Source organism: Medicago truncatula, chromosome 4 (assembly GCF_003473485.1).
Source record: "Medicago truncatula cultivar Jemalong A17 chromosome 4, MtrunA17r5.0-ANR, whole genome shotgun sequence".
NCBI classification, from domain to species: Eukaryota; Viridiplantae; Streptophyta; class Magnoliopsida; order Fabales; family Fabaceae; genus Medicago; species Medicago truncatula.
Genome location: NC_053045.1, coordinates 2,232,788 through 2,255,396, shown reverse-complemented (window position 1 = coordinate 2,255,396; position 22,609 = coordinate 2,232,788). Strand labels below are relative to the sequence as shown.

The window sequence follows — 22,609 nt, the reverse complement described above, 5'->3', positions numbered from 1 at the left end:
TTACATTCAATTTTATGCATTAAAAAAAGTACATTTTTTAGTAAGTACTTAATTGATATTGTATTTGGACTAACTTCTCCTTAAAAATGTAGAGAAGTTTGTCAAACGATACCTTAATCTCCCACAACGGCAATGTAGAAGCAACTGAATTTGGGAGAAAAAATTTAAAAATATAAAAATTGAAAAATAATTAAAAGTTATTAAAAATATAAAAATTAGAAAATAATTAAAAAATTGGTTAGGGGAAAAAATGAAAATTCATAGGCCAACCTTCAAAAAAAAACTCAACCAATTTATAATTTACCAAATTGCCCCTCCTAAGGACAAAATGGTAAAATCAATGGACATTAACTTTTATATTAGTATATAGATTGAAAAAATTCAAAACTGAGTAATCATGTGTACACACACGGGGTTTACATGTTGTTGCTCTTTTATAGTATATGTATAATGTATTTTTTTAAATAACATATAGTATATGTATAAGAGTTTAATTATTAGTTCAAGTGAAGAAAGGTAAAACATACCTTGAGTTTATCTATGTACACAAAGTCCTCTATGAGACTTTAACTGTCATGTGTGAATTGACTTTTTTTATCTCTCCCTCTCCAACAAGTCGGTTTAGTTTTCTCTCTCTAGATTTTTTCTTACAATTTATTCATTGAGGGGTGGTTTTGGGTCAATTATTGACCTGAAATCACTTTTCTTCATCTTTTTCTCTTTATTTCAATCTAAATAAGTGATTTTCACATAGATTTAGGTTTTTTTTCTTTGTAATTTCATCATCTAAGTGTGGTGATTTGTTGTTTGTCGTCTTGTGCGTGTTGTTTGATTTCTCATCTTCGTGCGATATTCATTTAATTCATATTGAAAGATCGATTGTTCAATCAAAAATTTGGGCGTCAACGTTGCAGATCCGGAGGCAATGGATATTCCAGTCACTTTAATTTCATCATATATTTTTGTAGGCATTATGTCGTTATATGCTATTAACTTGGATACTGTGAGTTTGTTCGCAGATTCATCCTTTATGTTTTTAGCGGTGTTGAATGATGTAATCTCTCGATTTGAATGAATGAATATCATTTTGTTTTTGTCAAAAAAAAATGTCATGTGTGAATTATGAACTTCAAGCCCTATCTTTTTTAAATCACACACAGACGTGTGCACGCATATGCACACACGCATATATATCGTTATATTAGATCCTTGACAAGCATAGCACAACCAAATGGTTCCCCTAAAACTATGGGGCCTTGTGAATTATTTGATCATTTGTTATAGAATTTGCTAATACATAGGTACTTATAAGATAAGTGGTTATGCTATACACACACGTGATTAAGTCTTTTTTTTTTTGAAAGAGTAAACACATAATTAAGTTGTTAAGCCAAACAAGGAAAACAAGACCCGAGTTGTTTAACGAATACAGAAAGTTTAGAAAATATGGAATTAAATTAAAGAAAGAGTTGCACAAAACAAACCTTGTTAACCATCAAAAAACCCTAACAAATACTCATCTTTCTAGAAATAATCTACTCCAGAATCTTTGTTGATTGAATCTATGACATCTCTCTCAATTGGAAGCAAAATTCTTTCAAGCAAAACTCGAGCAAAGTGAGCCTTACTAGTATACCTTGTAGTTCTAATACAACATTGTGGACATCATCACGTGACCACAGAACAAACATCCATTGAACTAAGTAAACACCACCACTGCAGTCTGCAGTTGACTTCTAATGCATTTGAAATGATACCGAGCCTGTAACTAAGCCACTGCACCGCAGCTCTAACAATAGCAATAGATCTTTCGAGTGCGTAATTTGAAGCCCATATACTTTAATGATAAAAGTTTAAAATTATACGATCCGTAATACTTTAATGAAAATTAAATATCAAAATGCCCAATATATAAATATATGTAGTGATTTTTTTTGGTCAAACAAATATAAATAATATTGATAATAAAAAAGTGACAATTAATCAAATACATATATAAAATAAAAGAGAACATCATTATTTAATCGGTTACACACACACACATATATATATATATATATATATATATATATATATATATATATATATATATATATATATATATATATAATAACATCCCAAAAAGAACATTGTTATGGAATTATTGTAAGAATATGACTCGATCTTTTTTAAAATTTTTATGATATTTTATCTTTTGTGTTGTTCTCTTTGGGTGTGTTTGATTTGCTAAAAAATGAAGGACATGACAGAACAACTCCAGTTGTCCAGTAATTATTTCAGAGAATAATTTGTTGCAGTAAAATGCATTTAAATCCACTTTTAAGTTCTAAAATATTATCATTAAAACTGGAGGGGAGGTGTGTGAGAGGTTTAACTAAATTTTAAGGGCAATTAGTGTGTTTTCTCCAGGACCGGTCCTAAGATTTTTAGTGCCCTAAGCGAATCAATAAAACTATGTCCTTTTAATTATTTGAATGTCTTTCTTCTTGTATTTTTTATTGCAAAAGATTAATTCATAATCAAGGTTCTTTAAAAACATATTTTCAATATAATTAATCAAAGCAATTTAGAAAGAAATATATCTATGTAGTACTAACTACTACATAAAGATAATAATTTTGGTGCCCCTATGAAAATGGTGCCCTGGGCTCCCACCCCTCGAGGCCACACCTGATTTTCTCAACAAATTTTTTTTTAGCAATTTCTTAAAATATTTTATTAGTTTATTTTAGTCAAGTAACTTATTAGTGGCTGAAATTCTACCAATAGCGAGTATAAGAAAAATATGTGGTTCAAATATTGTCACATAAGTTATCTGAGGTTATTGTTCAAATATCACTACTTATATTACAATGCATTGTACCTACTAAATAAATTAGGCTCACGGCAACTTCATTTTATTAATTTGTTAATTAACTTTTATTCAAGGTACCTTGTTTTTCGATTGATTCAAAACATACGTATTAAGCTCTTGGCTGTCTCCCGAGAAGTCATTTGGTAGAGAGTTTCTATCTTCAATCTTGAAAAAGTCGGTTTGAGACCCGCCACTAGAGAAGCTCTTATCAGAAAAGAAAAAAAAAATACAAACTATCATCATAGCGCAATTTTTTTTTAAATATAAAAAAATACTCATAAAATTGGTCATCAAAAAAATGGCTATATTTATGAGTACTCGTTGGATAAGTCTCATAAGAAATAAGATTTTTTTTAACCAAAGAAATAAGAAATTTAAACAACAAAACATTGCTGGAGATCCTTAAAAAAAAAAAAAAAAATTGCTGGAGACCGGTGCAAAAAACAAAAATTGTTGAGATGAGTTGTAAAAAAACAAAAAAGGTTCCAAGAACTTTCTTGTCCTCTTAGACCATGTCCAATGGTGTTGAATTGCTATGTTAAAAGCAACCTTCAACAAGTGAAAGTGCTCCAATGGTGTGTTGAATGATGATGTGGAGGAGAGAGATGTTGAATGGGAGAATGGTGGGCCAAGCTGAAGATGATGTGGTGCAAAACAAGTGGTTTATCGGGAGAGTGCACTACACACGCCTGACAGGCGCGTCTCGTCTTTCTCCAAACGTAGAGAGAGAATGTGTTGGTGGATAAGAGCTGCCATGTGGCGCTTGTTGATTGGCTTGCTGGATTAATCTCATCTTAATTATTTAAACTCAATTATTTCATGACAAATTATTTTTTTTACCAAAATTCATGATTTTTTTTTTTTTGTCTATAATAGAGACTTGGTTTATTTGATTTGGACACAAAAAAAAAAATGAAAATTTCCACTATCTTAATATCTTTCTGTTAGTATGTTGCCTTGCTTTTTAAATTATTTGTGTCGCGTGCTTAATTTATTGTATTGCATTTTAAGTTAAGAAAATAAATATAAAAACAAATTATTTAAATAAATTTTGTTTCTACAAAAAAAAAAATTGTTAAGTGTTTTTTAATTTAATTATAATCAATAATTGTAATTTTATGTAATTATAAAAACAAAAATATAAAATTAAATAAGAATAAGAATTGGAATCGGTTTGTGTATTAGAGACGACGAAGGAAATTTCGTGCTAGCTAAAACCATGAATTTTGCAGCTGTTCATGCGGTTGACGTCGGAGAAGCCTTGGGTTTATATCATGCATTAGAGTGGCTAAGTGACATGCAATTGGATAATATTGACTTTGAAGTGGATTCAAGAACAACACAGTTGACTTTTTACGCGCGTAAAGATGATGTTTCTGAGTTCGGTAATGTAATTACAGCATGTCGCGGCATTTTTTCCACTATAGGGTGAAGTTTATTCGGAGACAAACAAATGAGGTCGTTCATGTTTTGGCACAAGAGGCCACATTAGCAGCTAGTCTCACGATTGATTATCAAGTACCAATTTGTATTGAGAATCTATTTTTAAAGTGTGGAAAATTATAGTTCTCACCATTATCTCTAACACATGTTTTTTTATTGGATAAAAAAACTTTTGAATGTTTTAATAATTAAATTTAACACTTGGATAATATCATTCCTAAAACTTCACATTTGCATCAATGCAGTCATTATCGCATGTTGATTGGTCTTCCTTTGTCTCTTCCAAGTTCTAACACAATCGTTTTTTTTTTTTTTTTACCTTAAATTATATAATCCAAAATGTGCCTAGATTATGTAAAAAAAATGTGTATTGGAGTGTGTGGCACAATTTAGTTTATATATATAATATGAACTAGTCAAATACAAGATTATTATGAGTTTTTTAACGATAAAAATTATTATTAATAATCATACGTGACAAGTCAGCTTAACATTTTTTTAATAAAAAATAAAAAAATGATTAACTTGTACACATATTAAGAGATAAAAAATTTGAATGAGACAAAAATATAAATAAGATAAATTATTTGAACTAGAAAAAAAATAAAAGACTAATTGTTACAAATAAATAATATAAAAAAGGATAAAAAAAAAAGGTAACATTTCTCATTAAAAAAAATAATACACTAATGAGTTCTCTAAAATTAATTACTTGATCAAGAATCAATATATAGCTCTAAAAAAGAAGAAAAAAAAGAGAGAAAAAAAACCAAATCCGTGTGGCACCCTCTACGCTTCCGTGTGGCAAACACACACACCCCTCTCTTCTTCTCTCCCCTCTTTCGTTTCTCGCCTGGTTCAGGTAAGTAAGAATTGCTTATTCGTCTCTCTTTTTTTGTTATGTATTGCAATTCTAAGTATCCTTATGTTGTTTTCTTTGCAAATTGCTCGCTCGTTCACATTACTACTGCCGCTTTGGATTAACAACCTATTTGCGAAACATAAAACTCATTATGTATAAATCATTTCCGTATAAGCTACTATAAGTTGTTTTCATAAGCTATCTTGAAGGACTTATGAAAATAAGCTCAAATAAGTCAAATTGATTATCCATTTACTTTTTGTTAGGGAAAGTTGATGCTTTTTGTTGCGGTGAAACTGAAACTGTTCAGACCAAAATTAAACCTTTTTTTTGGGTGAGGATGGGATAGGGATCCTCTCATTTTTTCAAAAGAAATGGAGGGTTTCATTACTAATGTTTCAGGAATTAAGTGTATAAACGTCCAATTATCTCAAGTGTATGTCACCATTTTTAGAAGTAGAAGCCTTTAACCAAATATTTATTTATTTTAGTAATGGAAAGGATCTCTACCCGTGGATAGAGGTGGGAAAACCCGACCCATCAGGGATGGGAGAACGATATCTATTTCTCTCTCTCTCCAACGGCGATTTGGGGCATGTTCGGGTATTTTTCAGGGAGTTTGGAGGGACATGTAGGGCAAAATCCGGCCACGCCCCATTGCTATGCCTTCTCGAGTGTTTTGTTCTCTTTTAAAACAAAACATCATCAAATCAAAGTACATCAATTTATGCAATTACAGTAATGTTTTTTTCATTATTGCTGACTTATTGGGTTTGAGTTTTTCTTTGTTATTTAGGTTTTGAACAATCAAATTCATGGCTTTGGGAATAGTCACTAAAAGGTTGGGGAATAAACTTTTTCCAGCATTATCTTCCACTTCCAGGCTTCTACATTCTCATGCCACCAGTTTCGGTTAGTTGCATTCAAATTTACATTTTTTAGTTAAAACAAATAACATTAACCTGTTGAGCATTCTGAAATTGTTTCGATTCACATTTTTCCATAAAAAATTAGGTTTCAAACATGTAAACGAAGAAGAAAAGGCACGTATGGTTGGTGATGTATTTACAAGTGTTGCTAAAAACTATGACACCATGAATGATCTAATGAGTGCTGGGTTGCATAGACTGTGGAAAGAAAGGTTACATTACCTACTCCATTCTATAAATAATTTATATTTTTCTGTTTTAATTGAATAGATTTGACCTATGTACAATACCAACATGACATTGCCACATGTTGCATACAGTTTCTTCCTTTATTTTATTTTTTAAAATTATTACCTATGTTTACGCATCAATGTTGTGTCTGTGTTAGTTCTTTACAGGATTTGACATTAATCTGTAGTTTTTGCTCAATTTCTCAGGCTAGTTTCCATGTTGAATCCTTTTCCTGGAATGAAGCATCTTGATGTGGCCGGTGGCACTGGTCTGCATCCTTCATACTCACCTTTAAACTTTCTAGTTTCTAAAGAATATAAAACGTTACTTTGAGTGGTGCAATTGAAATTGTTGTAGTAGCAGTTAGATAGAAATAAAGATAGAAGGACTAATTACCATATGATGGCTTGAGATACCATACCAATAAATAAGGGTATTATTAGAAAAAGCAATCGATACTATCTTGATATTTTAAAGTTACAAATAATTCAAGATGAGTCAGTATTCGAAAACTTACAGATAATATGACATTGAGATGTGTTATTTGAACAACCATTTGTGTGACAACTATAAAGTTACAAACAAAAGTAGATATTGACACGGAAACCAAAACAATAGAGAGAGAGAGAAAGTAAAAACATAATGTGAGTATGAAAGAGAAAGTTGTCAAAAGATGGTTGTACAAATATCATTTCTCTATGACATTGGAGAGTGCCAAGTTTCTGTGTATATAAGCTTCAAAAAATTGAAAATTTAAGTAAATTGGTGCAGTTTTGGAAAATATGTAGAGTGTGGCTAAAAGAAGTAATGAAGTATGGACTGGTCAGAGGGATATATAGTTCAAAAGGACGATCTGATGCTGTAAAATTCCGTCCATGGGGAGGTCCAATGAAAGGTTGGAACCATTTGTGAGGGTCTCTAGAGTCTAGACTATTCTTAGCAGTTTTGCTTTCCATCTTCCTAGTCACACGGTCCCTTTCATAGGGTGTGTAACTGTATTTTTGTTTTCCATAAAAGCTTTGTTCTGCTCGCCGATATTTTGTTATTATGGAGAGATAAAGATTTTAGAGCTTAATAAGCATAAGGGTTTTCCTGTAGAGCTTAAATTTCTTGATTTTACAGGGGATGTTGCTTTTAGAATCTTGGATAACATAAACAGAGTTAAGCAAAGAGGGCTTCAAGACGGTTTTAACGATGCTCTAGAGGCAAAAACTCAGATATATGTATGTGACATTAACCCAAACATGTTGAATGTTGGCAAACAGCGGGCTGCGGAAAAAGGTAAACAAGAATTCCTTAGAATGCAACAATTACTTTGAGATTTCATGAAGAATTTTGGTTTAATTTATCTTCATTTGTTAGGAGTGAACAATTTTCTTCTTATTTTGATAGGTTATGGAGAAGATGGTTCCCTTGTTTGGGTGGAGGGAAATGCTGAAAGCTTGAGTTTCCAAGATGATTCGATGGATGGTTACACTATTGCATTTGGGATAAGGAATGTTACACACATCGAGAAAGTTCTAAGTGAAGCTCATAGGTTGGTTTGCATTTTTTTACGAGATTGCTGTGACTTGTACGATTTCGAAGCTAATGTCAATCAATTAAATTTGTGCTGATTTTACTGTTGTTTTATTCATTTCTTTAACAGGGTGTTGAAACATGGCGGCAGGTTCCTTTGCCTTGAACTAAGCCATGTTAGTCTCCCTATATTTAAAGAACTGTGAGTATCGTTATCTCTATTTTTGCAAGAATGATGTGAATTGGTGTTTGGCACGTTAAAATAAAGTTAGAGACTGGTAATATGCACACAAATCGCATTTGAAAAATAAAATACAACTACAATAAAGATCAACCCTTTAATTTTTGTACCTTGTAAATAAAACATAATCCAAGTTTATATGGAACTTTTTCATCTCCTTGTTTACGTTCATACTTGAAATTTTGAATAAAAGAATCAAGAGGAAAACAACAAGATAATGTGTTTCGGGGAACAATAAGAAACATATTAGTAATAAAACTCCTCGGAAACAAGCGATAAGCAAAGCGCTAGAGAGAATTGTGTGGAAAAAGATATATCTTTGAAAATTGAGGAATTCTCCGGCAACCAAATTAACTCATGAGCTACATAAATTGCAGACTGCCATAGAATCATAGCCTTCTTCAATACTTGAATTGAATATAACTCTTTATGTTACTTTTCTTCTGTTGCAGGTATGACTTATATTCTTTCTCCGTTATTCCACGCATAGGAGAGATGGTTGCTGGGGACCGGGAGTCCTATCAGTACTTAGTTGAGAGTATCCGGCGTTTTCCCCCACAGGTTATCAATCTTCCTCCTATTAATAGCTGTACTTATTTTCACTTCATTTTAGCTTGAAAGAAAAGGATAGTCAGGTCTTCCATTCCTGAACAGACCTATAGATCTTTCTACAAGATGACTGGATACAGTTCAGTTCACTGCCAACCTCTTTATATGCTTTAGTGAATAAAAGTCTAGAGTGAGGAAGATGGGTCCAATCGGTTGATGATGACCATCTCCTATGTTATTCATTATTTAATTGAAACCCAAGAAAAGAGGCTTTTGTATAAGTTTTGCCAATCTCTCCCCAGTTTTCCACATTCATTGTATAAGATGCTCAGAGAATCTTTTGTCTTATTGTTCTCATAAAATTTATAATCGACCGCAGACAATGTTGAGATCAGACATACTCATTTTAGGCCCACTTTATTCTGTCATTTACAAATCTAAGTTAAATAATTGAACATGTAAAAACTAGTCACAGTCTGTAAGGCCTAGCTTAATTGGCAATGTCGATATTGTTAGGTTGGACATCTTCACCCGGGTTCAAACCCGGGTCCTCACAGTTGTGTGAGTTTCAGGTGGTGCTTTAACACTTCTTCTGTGAACCTAAAAAACCAGTCACAAAACTGTTTTCTGTACTATGTAGTTTTTTTTTTTTTTTTTTTTGAAATTTACTTATGTATGCTTGACTTCATAAGAATTGTGCAGAAACTTCTCTAATGAGAATTTGAATGTCAAGAAAGCCTTGACGAGTTACCTTTTTCTGCATTGACTGATGTATTGTAATTGATGGATTGCAGGAAAAATTTGCATCAATGATTGCTGATGCAGGGTTCCAGAAAGTAGAGTATGAGAATCTAGTTGGGGGAGTGGTAGCCATTCATTCAGGGATAAAAATCTGATATGATATTTATAAACTTTACCCATAATTATATAATAAATCATGCATCTTTCTTAACTATTTATAAGCAAGTTCATGTATTATGCTAGAACTAGTAGATACGAGTTTGTGAGAATGGTAAGTATTATTTTTTCCATTAATATTTGGTGTTTGCAATTCATTTCCTAAGATTATTCTTCTAATGGATGTATCTAACTGTAATAAGTAAAGTAGCTGCATTTTTTTTCCATCAGAAAGTAGAATTTTATACATTAGTTGATACCATCACTTTGCCAAAGGATCAAACGTACTTTTATCACCCTTTCAAGGAAAAAGAAAGCATAAGCCATGTGTTAATGAAATTAATTATAAGTATATACAGAACAACCATCTTGATTATGTTGTGGAAGAAATCATACTCAAACTAAGAAGATTAGTCATTGTAGTTACACAGCACTTTATGTCTCCTCCTCTATGCAACTTTTTTACATTTTTGCTCCTTAACTTTCTCTCTCACTGGAATGAAATATTCTTATGTGACAAGGTGTGACCCACCTATTTGGCGTTTTAAATTTTCTTACATAGACGATGCTCCAAGTGCATATGACTGTTCTAGTCTTCTAGATGTTTATGTACGTCAAGTTAACGAGTCCTTTGATGTAGGACCATATGGTTAGTTCAAGTGGTAAGGAATTCAAACACTTTAAACAAGTATTTAAGAGTTCAATCTATAAAAGAGTGATGTGTACACATGAGATCCGTTTAAGAACTTCAAATTGAGGATTACTATTGTGGATGCTTTAAAAAGAAAATTTGCTAGAGATAAGAGAATCTATCTTATGTGTATAATAATATTCTTTGACTGAGATTGTCAAACAACAAATTAATCAATACCACATTGCTCCCAAAAGAAAACTAGCATTTATTTTTCAAGAAGTTAATTTTTTTATTAACACTAGTTTTTCAGTCAAAAATTTAGGGGTTAAATAAATTTTTTATCCTTATAAAATTTCATTTTTTATTTTCTCTGAAGTTTTTCTTTAATTCTTGGTCTTCCAGTACTTATCATATGTGAAGAAAAGTATTTGGAGAATCAAAAATTGAAGAAAAGTTTTATATAGACTAAAAGCAAAATTTAAGAACTTTACTGTCAAAAACTTATTTAACTATAAAATCTATCATAACAAGCAAGAAACCAACATCATGACCTCTAAGCAGTAGGACATCAGCACAAGAGTTAGCTTCAAGGAGAATGTGATAAACTTGAATAGTTCGACTTGGGAGCTGAACAAGAGAAATAACCACATTAAAAGAAACACCGAAGATGAAGAATGAATGTAAACTAGTTGTGGGTCATATTGACGATATGAGTTGAATCAATTTCTAAAATTACATGAATCAATTGCATTTCTCTGATCATTTGATAAATTAGATATTTGACTATGCATGCTAAGAAAAAGTTCACAAAGTGACCATGACGATTTATAATGACTAATGAGACTCTTTAGATAGATACAGGAGCCATCAATGTTAATTTTCATCAATTACAGGGCAACTAGTATTAATTTTAACAAAGTCATGATTTTGTTTTATATATCAAGTATTGCATATGCAAGAGGTCATTTTAACTTCTTCTCTATATAAGTCATGTTAACAAACTCTAGTTTGATTACTAGGTGGAAAGTAAATGTTTTTGATAGAATAGAACCTAGAAAACTTAATGGAAAAAAATCAAACGATACCATGATTGTTCATTGATAATAACTGATTATTAAAACCAAACATATTGAGTAAGTCACAAAGCAATTAAGTAATCATATCATATCATAATGTCCTAATAGCATATCATTACGTGCACATAATAAGCAAGGCACCCAAAAAGTGGGTCCCACTCTCCTCTCCAAATGGATAAAGTAAACAGAATCTCTCATCACCTCAATTCCTTACCTCCCAATCCACTCCTCATCCATAAACATATTCTCCACGTGTCAGCCGATCATTGCTTCGGAAACAGGTTCGGTAACTAGCCACGTCACCTTCGCGGTTTTTCTCTCAACAACCCCTCATAAACCACTTCACGCCACTCTTATTACAATTTTTTTCTTCTTTCACTCACTTTCATACTTTTCATTTTCATTTTCAACCTTCGCTTGCAACAAGAAGCGTTCGGTGATCGGTTTGATTCTCCTTCTTCTGCAACTTCACGGATCATGTCACGGTAACGGTTATTTTAACTGTATCACTTTTCGTTTATGCTTTTTTTTATTTATTTCATTTTTGAATTATTCTTTTAAATTAATTCTAGATTTTTGAGTTTCTGCGTTTAGATTATCCTAATTTTTTTCGGTTATTTATCTTTTTTTTTTTTCCTTTCTGAACTTTTGTTTTTTTTATGAGGATGAATCAGTTTGAAATATTATGTTAACTTGAATTATTTTTAAGCTCTCAACATTTTTTTAACTATTGTTTGAAATTAATGTTTATATTTTGGAGTTTCTGCAGTTTTATGCTATTTTTCATTTTATGCGTTTTTTTGTTTTCATTTTTAAATTCTTGTTTGAGATTAATTTGTAAATTTTGGAGTTTATATGGTTCGATTATTATATTTTGATGATAATCATCTTTCATAAGCTATGTCAAAGAATCATTTAAGAGTTATTATTATGTTCACAAGCTATGTTAGAGAATTATTTGTTGAAAACAGCTTATAGACTATAGTTATTTTTGTAATTTTATCTAATCACTGATATAAGTGTTTATATCATGTAATAAGTTTAAATAAGCTTTTTAAGTGTCCTCTTAGTAAGATGAACCATAATCAACTTCATCAGATATTCCGATGAAGTTGATTATGCAGTTGGAACTGTTATTTGTTTCAAGAGATGTAATTTCCTGAATGATCGATCAATTTAGCTGATGAAATTTCATCTTTTTCTTTGACAGGGTGAAATTGGTTGCATATATTCATTTTTGGTTATTGAATGGATGATGCTGGTGTTCTGCTTCAATTTTAATAACATATTTTGATTGGTAGAATATTTTGTCCGATGGGTGGTGCGTGTTCTAGGAAGCAAGAGCGGGATAATGAAGATATTCTTACTAGAGGATTTTCAAGGAAATATTGCAAATGTGGGAGTTTAAAATGGTGGACATCATCGTTTTCTTATCCGTCCATGGATTTACGCACACAAAAAGGAGAATGTCCGTCACTGTTGGACTTGTGCGTCCAGAAAATAAGTGAGGTATTGTTTAACAATCGATAAGTTTCCTTTGTCCAGACTCATATTTTCATCCAAGTCACACTGCAATCTTTATTCAACAGGATCTTGATAGACATAACACATTTTCTATGCTGCCACGGGATATAAGTCAGCAAATTTTAAATAATTTGGTCTACTCCCGACGTCTTACTGGTGATTCTCTTGAAGCATTTCGAGATTGCGCTCTCCAGGTAAATCATATAGGCTCTGTTTGGAAATGCCACATTTTGAGTGTATGATTTATAGCTTATAGCTTATAAGTTCATATGACAAAAAAGAGACTCGTTTGGTATTACTTTTCTATCACGAGCTTATAACCTATTTTGATAAGCTAATTCAATTAGCTTATGGCTTTTAACTTATCATTTTATCTCTCAATTTTACCCCTATCATAATACTTGAAAAAAATTAAATATTAATAAAACATATCTTTTTATGTCATTTTATATTTATAAGTTTGTTCAACCATTAATTTTACCAAACACTACAAATTCAATAAGCTAGCTTATCTGCTATAAGCTAAGCTCATCTTCTATACGCTAGCTTATCTGCTATAAGCTAAGCTCATCTGCTATACGCTAGCTTGTCCGCTATAAGCTAAGCTCATCTTCTATAAGCTAGCTTATCAGCTATGCGTTTTTTTTAACCAAGCAGAGCCATAGTATCAACTATGAACTTGGCTCATTCATGTATCCTTGATGTAAGTGGTTGGTTTTATCTCTTATTTGCCAGGATCTATACTTGGGAGAATATGCCGGTGTTGATGATTCTTGGATGGATGTCATCTCATCTCAGGGTTCATCCTTACTCTCGGTAGATCTATCTGCGTCTGATGTCACTGATTTTGGATTGACTTACCTTCAAGATTGTCGAAGTCTCATTTCCTTAAATCTTAATTACTGTGACCAAATTTCAGATCATGGACTGGAGTGTATCAGTGGTATTCTTTCTTTTACTGTATTTTTGTCTTTGAAATGGAATAACATTCATTTATTTCTTATATGTGCACTTGTGTTTTGGTCCCTTGGCCTCTTTGTTGTATATTTATTCATCAAAAACTTCAAAAATAATTTTGTTTTTGTACTTTTGAAATTAATCATTTAATTCTATTTATTTTCACTCTCCTTGATAGCATACTTTTAAAATTAATCTAGCATACTCATGCTGTCAGTTAATAAATAGAAATAGTTTTTCATCACAATAGCTACAATGTCTCAGAGACCTTTAAAAAAAAATCTTGGAAAATGAATTCTGTTTTAAGAACATCTACCATTCAAGTGGTTGATTAGATCAGCAATTGTTTGGTCCTTTATTACATTTGATATTATTATGCACTTGGATTTAGAAGTAAATGGTCTCTCTTTGAATTTAATTCATGATAGAGCATTACGACATCGTTTTATCTGTGTCTGACCTTGCCTTGTGAGAAAAGCTTGGTTGTTTTACTTGTTATTGTTGTATCACCAATTATTTAGGATGGTTAATTTCCCAATTTGGAAATATTTTAACAAAAACTCCTCGCGTAGTTTTCTCTATTTTTTAGATATCCATTGTTGGCACACCTATTTCTATTTAATTTTTCAGTAATATGGAAAACAGCCATATTGAAATCTTATGCAGATTACCTTGATGAAATATGACGTTTAAATTTTGTTCTAATTTAACTGTAATTTCTCAAATCAATATATCACGTCCGAAGAATGAAATTCTGGATAGTGAAGTTGACCTGATTATTTTTCCACCGTCACGAAGGTCCTTTCGACACACCTACTCATCTATTAATCCAATTTAACATAATGAAATCTCCATAGTAAGGTGAAATAGTTTTTTGGCATTCAATGAATAACATCGAGGTCAAGTTTACCTCTCTTCCAATCCTTTTTGTTACATAACATTGTTTAAAATTTTCCCATCTTGCTCATGTGATGATACTTAAGTCTAGAAGCTTTGTCCCTAGGTTGCTTTTACTGATGGTTTACAATATCTGTAATGAAATATTCCAGGTCTGTCAAACTTGACAAGTTTGAGTTTTAGAAGAAATGATTCAATATCTGCTCAAGGAATGAGTGCCTTCTCTCGTCTTGTTAACTTGGTCAAATTGGATTTGGAGAGATGTCCTGGGATTCATGGAGGCACTGTTCATCTTCAAGGTTGGTTCTAAAGTGTACTTTGTGTGAAAGTAAAGCTTTACTAACCAATGTTCTTTGGTGAACTTCAACTACTCCAGTTATTATACAACATTCAAAAGATATGCTTGTGTGTAACTTTGTCTGAAAAGTAAAGCTTTGTGTCCATAAACTAAGCAGAACTCAGATAGATGAAGATTTGTGCCAGAAATTCTTCATAACTTCAATCAAACTATTTGGTCCATATTTTTCAGGTTTAACTAAGTTGGAATCTCTCAATATGAAGTGGTGTAATTGCATAACAGATTCCGATATTAAGCCTCTATCAGGTTTGTTGCATCTTGCATCCTTTTGATCACAATAGGCCAGAAATTTTCCAATGCTTTGTTTTCGAGACTTTCTTCTATGCTGTTAGTGTATTTTCCACTACTGAATAGTTCCTATTCAGGTTATTGGCTTCTTTTTAAGAACCTACTCATATTCCACCTAGTTGAACTGCATTGAATGAAAATCTATGAAATATTTTACTTCTCTAGAAAGAACAGATTGCGACAACTGTGTTTAACAACCATATACTTGTCTCCGCCTTTGTGTTTATAGAAGAAATCATTACCATATTCTTAGACACATGGTTCAGTAACTAATCATACATCTATTTGATTCATTTTCTTCCAGAACTTGCAAGCTTGACAAGTCTAGAGATTTCATGTAGTAAAGTCACTGATTTTGGCATCAGTTTTCTGAGAGGTATTGTATTGTATCTTGCCTTATTGTGATGTTTCAGAGCAATAGTAACTATATGATTGTCTTACACCAGTTTATAGGTCATTGTGTTCCTTAGTTTTTTTTATTTTTATGTATTAATGCTTGTTTATGATATTTTTCTCTCTTAGAGCGTGTAGCTTGTAACAAAAAGGTTCAACCCCGAATCTTCAACTGAACTATCTATAAAATCATTTCAAGAATATATATTGCGGTCTGCAACTATCACTTATCATTTTTAAGAACATATATTTGATTTTCAAGATCAATTTAGTTCTTTTTTAGAAGTTTCAGTTAGATATTCAATCTTATTGCGCCTCAATTTTTAACTGTGTAGGCTGTAACTGTGTAAAAGCCAGAAAGCAAATTCAAAATATCCATTCTTAGAAAATATTACTAAGGCAATGATTTTCCTATTACCTACAAATCATTCACATTGTTAAGTTGTACATCCTAGTGCGAATGCAGGAATGCACCGCTTACCTGTTAAAGGAAATTTCAGGTTTCATTGTGCAATAGTTTTCTTTCTCACTTCTGTTTTCAATGTTGTCTTGGTTCATTCCAGGATTGCAGAAGCTTGCCCTGTTAAATTTGGAAGGGTGCCTTGTAACATCTGCATGCTTGGATTCACTTTCAGGTTGAATTCCTTCATGGAATTTTAAGCTTATTCTGATTATTTTGTTATGCTTTTATTTAGTCATAATTGCACTAAATTCTTGTTAGCATATAACTTCAGTTATCGCCTTATTGTCCTGTGAATGCTTTAAGCTTGCTCTTTTTTCTTATTTTTTTTCCCCTTTCACGGGTTGAGTGCTTTAATATTGAAGCTGAAACACTGTTTAATAGGATGCCATGAGCATACTATTCCAAGCTGATTCTGATCTGAGCAATCCACTACTCGTTGAACTAAGTAAGAAAAATATGGGGGAAGAGATCTAGTCATGGAAATATTTGTGTGGATTTTGTTTATTATTATTCATTTAAATTAGTTTTCTCGGGTGGGGAGTATTGGGTCCAAACCTTAATGCTTTTACAAAAGGAACCAATTTTTTTCTTTCCAAAAGTGTCCATACAGTATTAACCTTTTTCTTTTTTTTATTAGCATTAACTTTTTTATTTTATTTTTGAAATAACAAACGTTAAATCATCTGTTAGAAACGGTAGTCGGGGAAGTTGAAGACAAAACGTTTGATTTCTCCAACCCTTGCATCCCTCCCTCAAACTGTCTTGTCACTCCTTGAGTCATTCAAATGGAGAGGTTTCGATTTTACAAGTATATTATTTTCAAGCAACTGCTATTTGTTAATATTATTATGGTGAGTAAACTTTGTTGATTGGATGTACAAATTGTAACTTAATGTTGTCTTTCTGGTATATAATAACTTAATGAGGATGTAATACCCTTATTGGAGTTTTGATTTAATATTGTTCTGTATTCTGCCAGAGCTTCCTGCGCTTTCAAACTTGAATCTTAATAGATGCAATATTTCTGACAGAGGGTGTGAAAGGTTTTCAAGTAAGTTGTTAACAATTCTAAAGCTAATTCTTCAGGGTATAATTACATATTTTACAGGGTGCTCATTAGGATCTACATTTTTACTTTTTGGCTCTGTAACAAATATTGTGGGAATGTCGTTGGTAACATTTACCTTGGATCTTTTACAGGACTGGAAAAGTTGAAAGTATTAAACTTGGGATTTAATGACATAGGAGATAGATGTTTAGCTCATATGAAAGGTGATTTAAAAGATTGATTCAATTCTCTCTTCCTGACTTTAATCCCCCCCACCCCCACACTATATGGCCAGCGAGGGAGCAAACTGTCACTTTTTCTATGAGTGCCTGATGTAAAATCATAATTTAATGTTGAATGCCCCAAATAAGTGTATGAAAATGCAATTATATAAACAAATAAAAATAAAATTATTCACAAACGAAGTTTACTTGATTTGATGCAAGTATTACTATATTTTTTTTCAAATATACCTTTTTTTTAATATTGATTTGATAATGTGGAATTGCTGACTTTGAAATTTTATCCTCTGGAGCAATAGCTTTTGCGATTTTCAGGATATGCAGCGTTACTATTTTTGTATACTGTTCTAGCATTTATATAGACTCACCCTAATATCTGGTTCAAAACATAAATATTGTTGCAATGGATTTTCATGATTATAATCGTGCTTTCAGTTATTAATCTTGTATAACTTATTCTATACAAATTGTTGACTTCTGCGTGCAGAATATGTCTGTACACAGAAAAATGTAACGTCGATTTGCTTGAGTAGAATAAAGATAGGTATTGTATTTGAAAAAGGATGATTGTATTTTACGTACTTAAGTATATTTTTAAATTTTAAGCAGGGTTGACAAAATTGGAGAGCTTGAACCTTGATTCATGTAAGATTGGCGATGAAGGATTGGAGAACTTGGCAGGTAGATGCTTGAATTCACTCACTCTTCCTTTTCTTGTACGCTTTGTCTCAATGGAGAAAACGATAGGGAAGAAAGAAATTGATGAGAGATTAGGTGGAGATTGCATGTTGTTGGGATGGATAGACATAAGGAAATATTTCATTCTCTCGACTCCACTTGTTTGGATGAATGGAAATTGAGTATAGAAAGCAAATATAGAAATATGTATAGTCAGTTTTAATCTTATGGGAAGGAGAAATAAGAATATGAAGGTAAAAATGACAAAATTCATATTTCTCCAATTCTTTTAAACACTGAAGAAAAATGACAAAATTCATATTTCTCCAATTCTTTTAAACACTGAAGGATTTTGTTGCATGTTATTTGTTGTCATTGCAAGTGAAAGTGACTCATATTTTCTTCACAACACTTTTAGGTCATAAGCAATTGATCTGCTTGGAATTGTCTGATACGGAAGTTGGAAACCATGGCCTGGAGCATTTATCAGGTTAGATTTGGCACTTAATTGTTATTTGCAAAGTTTGTGTGCTCCGAAAGAGAAACTTCTGGATAGATTCCTTGTGGAATGAAAGGGTTTGGTTATCTCAGCCATTTTGAGATGTACTTTCACATACTAAAATCATTTCTGATCAATTTTCCTATTGGGGCTCACCATTAGGCATTGATGTCTTCTTCTCTCTCCCCTGTTTTTTGGGTTGCATTTATCTTACCTGTTGAATTTAGCTTTATTCCTTGTTACTTTCTAATCACAACTGCTGATGGTTATCACAACTAATCTCTTGAAATGGTTGACTCTTGAGTAATGAAAAGAACTTGTCAGGGAGAGATGGAACATTCTGAGTTGTAGAAGTTAGGTGATTGATACTAAGAACTATTTTTAGCATGAGATATCTTTGCCATTGACTCCTTTTTTTTTTTATTATTCTATTTCTTGTAGGATTGTCTAGTCTGGAGAAAATAAATCTGTCCTTCACTGTTGTTAGTGATAGTGGTTTAAGGAAATTGTGTGGACTATCATCTCTGAAGTCTCTTAATTTAGATGCTTACCAAATTACTGATGCTGGACTGGCAACCCTCACAAGTATGTGTTCCCATGAAATACTTACAATCCAAAGAATGGTTTCTTTATTTCTGTTTTTATTACATGAGATGTAGTCGCTTCAATCCTTTTTTTAATGGAAAATTTTAGTAGTTAGTTAGTTGTTAGATTAATATTTACTCCCTTGTCCGGGTTTGAACCCAGGACCTCCAACTCCTTAACCCTTAGCTCAAACTAGTTGAGCTACCCAACCAATCTGATTGATTTGCTACCAATTTTTTATGTGTTTTTTTATCCTGTGAAAATTTGCACATGTTAAGAAGTTCAAAATGGTAAGTTTGTATTGGAACTTGTGCATTTTATATTAAATATATAACTTTTTAATAAATAATTGTTGTTTTTCAATAAAAAGTTGTCACTTTTAGTTGATTTAACTTGTGCAATATTGCACATGTTAGACAAACCCATTTTTTATAATCCAAAGATACCATAGCCTTTTCCCACAAAGAGGGGTTGGCTACATGAATTAAAACACTCCATGATCATGTATAATGGTTGACTAGGAGGCTCTTGTTTCAAGGTATAAAATCATATTTTCAGGAATGAAGTTCCTAGAAATACCTATTACAGGTAATTTTATTCGTAGGTACAATTTATAAGTTTGTTTGGCAAGTACATAATTTTCTTAAGAATATTTTAAAAATTAATTTAGTTCAAAAAATATGAAAAGAATGTGCTAAAATCAAGTGAGAGTGGGAGAAGTTATAGCTGGTTGAGTTTTAAAATAATTTCTGTTCAGATGGAAAGTTTAGATTCCCACATTTTATCACAGGAATAAAAAGGAGATTATGGGTGAAGTATATTCCTGGGAATCCCTGATACTCAATAATATATTTTTAAAATTTGTACCAAATATGGGAATTTTACATTCAGAGTGAAGTGCACTTTCCCAATAGATCAAACATCTAATTCTTGATCTTTACACATGCCAGACCGCCTGAGATTTAAAAAAATAAGATCATGAGTTCTAGCTAGTATTCCTTGAAATTACTGCCTTTTCTTTTCCAAACATATATTTGATTAGTTTTAAGCATAAATTGTTCATGCTCCAGTTTTCTACGCTTCTGCTTAATTTTGCAGAATGCATCATTTTGAATTTGCTGATGCAGGTTTGACTGGCCTCACGGACCTTGATTTGTTTGGCGCTAGGATCACAGATGTTGGGACAAATTATTTGAAAAGTATGCAACATGGCATTAAAGTATTTGTTTACGACTAAGTGATTATTTGTGGACATATTGACTACATTTATGTGGTTTTCTTATGTTGTTTGGCCTTTTACTTATTTTTGCTTGCTTTTATATAAAAAAGCTGAAATATGTTGGTTATGATGTATGTTTCATCATGCATGAGCTTCATTTTATCTGAATATAATTGAATATGCTTGTCTCTTTTTTGCAATGCTTAGTTTTGAAATATAGTTTACTTGATTCACTAAATCTCAAGTTATTTGACAACTGAAGTATGTAGTTTTTTGTCTTTAACTCTCTCTATCCCAGTCAAATTTGTTAGTCTCGTGTAAAACCATTAATCTCTTCCGACTGACATTCACAGTAGATTTGATAAATCTATGATGTCAAATAATTAAGCTCCAAATTCAATCTTAATTATTGTGGTCAGACGAATTCTTTAGAATTAACTGCATGCTACATTTGGTTCTTTGATTTAACCCATGTGGTAGCTAATTTGAAGTCATTGTTTTTGCTAACTGTTTAATGTGAAACAGAATTCAAGAACCTGAGGTCCTTGGAAATATGCAGCGGTGGATTGACTGATGCTGGTGTGAAAAATATCAAAGAGCTTTCCTCACTAATGTGCTTAAATTTATCACAGAACAGCAACCTTACAGACAAAACTGTGGAGTTAATTGCTGGTAATTTTGTGGGTCTCCATTTTTGCTTGACAGACATCATTTCATTTTGGTTGCTTCGTTTAGCTCTTGATCATGTTGAAAACCTAAATAGCTACGTGCGAATATGAAAAGGAAGTTTTAGGGCTTGGATCATTGATTTGACTTAATTGAAGCTTTTCGTATAAGTTGTGAAAGTCCTAAATGCGAAAATTAGTTTGTTTTTCAAGTTGCTTCTAGTCAGAAAATGTATGATGATTCATTCAAATTCCTGTAGTCGGGATGCGAATTTTCTGGTTTTGTGAAAGATAGATATGTTACCAACTACTCAATATGAATTTAGCAAAAGATTCCACTCTAATTTATGTCGGGTTTGGTTTGTGATTGTCTTTGTTTCTCAATACATGCATGCAACGACAATGTGTCAGGAAACCATTGAGCCACCTGCGTTCTGCCGGTGTTTACCTGAGTTGTTTTCAAGTCCTTTTTAGCTGAGTTGTTAGAAGTTTAGTTTCTCGAGTACTTTTGGAGGCCGTTGTCCCATTCAATGTTACACTTACATTGCTGAATGGTAGACATTTCTTATTCTTTAGGAAAAGGGGGACTATCTAGATGGATGATGTTTTCTTTAACAATGCTTTCTATTAGCTACACAGTTTCCAATAGCTTAAAATACCTGCGATAATTTTCCCCTACGTTTTATTGGTATTTTTCATAATAAAAAACTAATGGTTTGCATTTTATGCCTTAGGTAGAGTTGCCAAACTATATATCTTTGCACTCACATGTTTATGGTCACAATTTCAGGGCTCACTGCATTGGTTTCTTTGAATCTTTCAAATACTCGCATCACCTCTGCTGGACTGCAGCATTTGAAAACTCTGAAAAACTTGAGATCTCTGACATTGGAGTCATGTAAGGTGACAGCAAACGATATAAAGAAATTTAAATTAATTCACCTCCCAAACTTGGTAAGCTTTCGGCCAGAGTAGTTGGTTAGGGCCGCATTCTAATATGTGTATATAAAAGAATCATATTGACATGCTAGAAAAGCACAAGGGGACAATCTTAAAATGTACATAGGCTGATATGGCTTTATGGAAGGATATGAAATTATGAATTTTCTCCCTGTGGTACAGAAGTGTTTTTTTTCTTCTTTCATTCTGTTAATTGTATGTAGGTGTGTATATGTGTATAGTGCATGTGATGTAAAAGAATGATGTGAAGGTATACGTGCTGCACCTTCAAAATTAATATAAAATCAAGTGTTTAGTATCCAAAGCGAGTGTGTTTTCTTTAATTTATATTTTTGGTTTGTCTTCATTCGTTCTTCGCTACTTTCGAATTCAATAGCCATTGTGTCGAGATCTTTTGATTTCTCCTTTTTATTTTTCTTTCTTTTTTGAATAAAAGATCTTTTGATTTCTCAATCAATGGCACATATTACCTACTTGAACTTGGGAACGGTGACATTTAGCATGGGAAAGTTAAAGAATGTTCTACCATGGGAAAGTTATTATTGATCATTAGATCAAATATAGAACATACTTTTATCATAGACTATAGACACCGTATT

The 22,609-nt window shown here is 32.1% G+C and overlaps 2 protein-coding genes across 3 annotated transcripts; both read left to right on the top strand.

Moving 5' to 3' along the window:
- The first annotated feature begins 5,008 nt into the window (after positions 1-5,008).
- Positions 5,009-9,749, top strand: LOC11421774 (2-methoxy-6-polyprenyl-1,4-benzoquinol methylase, mitochondrial). The gene is made up of 9 exons (XM_003604301.4): positions 5,009-5,159; positions 5,956-6,071; positions 6,174-6,300; positions 6,526-6,587; positions 7,442-7,600; positions 7,712-7,856; positions 7,968-8,039; positions 8,531-8,639; positions 9,422-9,749. The coding sequence occupies exons 2-9, from the start codon at positions 5,975-5,977 to the stop codon at positions 9,521-9,523; spliced, it is 873 nt and encodes a 290-aa protein (XP_003604349.1). The 5' UTR covers positions 5,009-5,159; positions 5,956-5,974; the 3' UTR covers positions 9,524-9,749.
- Positions 9,750-11,565: 1,816 nt separating this feature from the next.
- LOC11418699 (F-box/LRR-repeat protein 14) lies at positions 11,566-22,314 on the top strand. 2 transcript variants are annotated; one of them, XM_003604300.4, is made up of 16 exons: positions 11,566-11,719; positions 12,445-12,743; positions 12,824-12,952; positions 13,494-13,701; positions 14,765-14,911; positions 15,142-15,216; positions 15,563-15,634; positions 16,215-16,286; positions 17,094-17,165; positions 17,315-17,386; positions 18,014-18,085; positions 18,501-18,572; positions 19,023-19,166; positions 20,294-20,365; positions 20,911-21,057; positions 21,841-22,314. In XM_003604300.4, exons 2-16 carry the CDS (start codon positions 12,549-12,551, stop codon positions 22,023-22,025), a joined length of 1,734 nt encoding a protein of 577 aa, XP_003604348.4. In that variant the 5' UTR covers positions 11,566-11,719; positions 12,445-12,548; the 3' UTR covers positions 22,026-22,314. The 2 variants fall into 2 exon arrangements, with proteins under 2 accessions (XP_003604348.4, XP_039688898.1); XM_039832964.1 differs by having other exon boundaries at positions 11,603-11,725.
- The last annotated feature ends 295 nt before the right edge of the window (positions 22,315-22,609 follow it).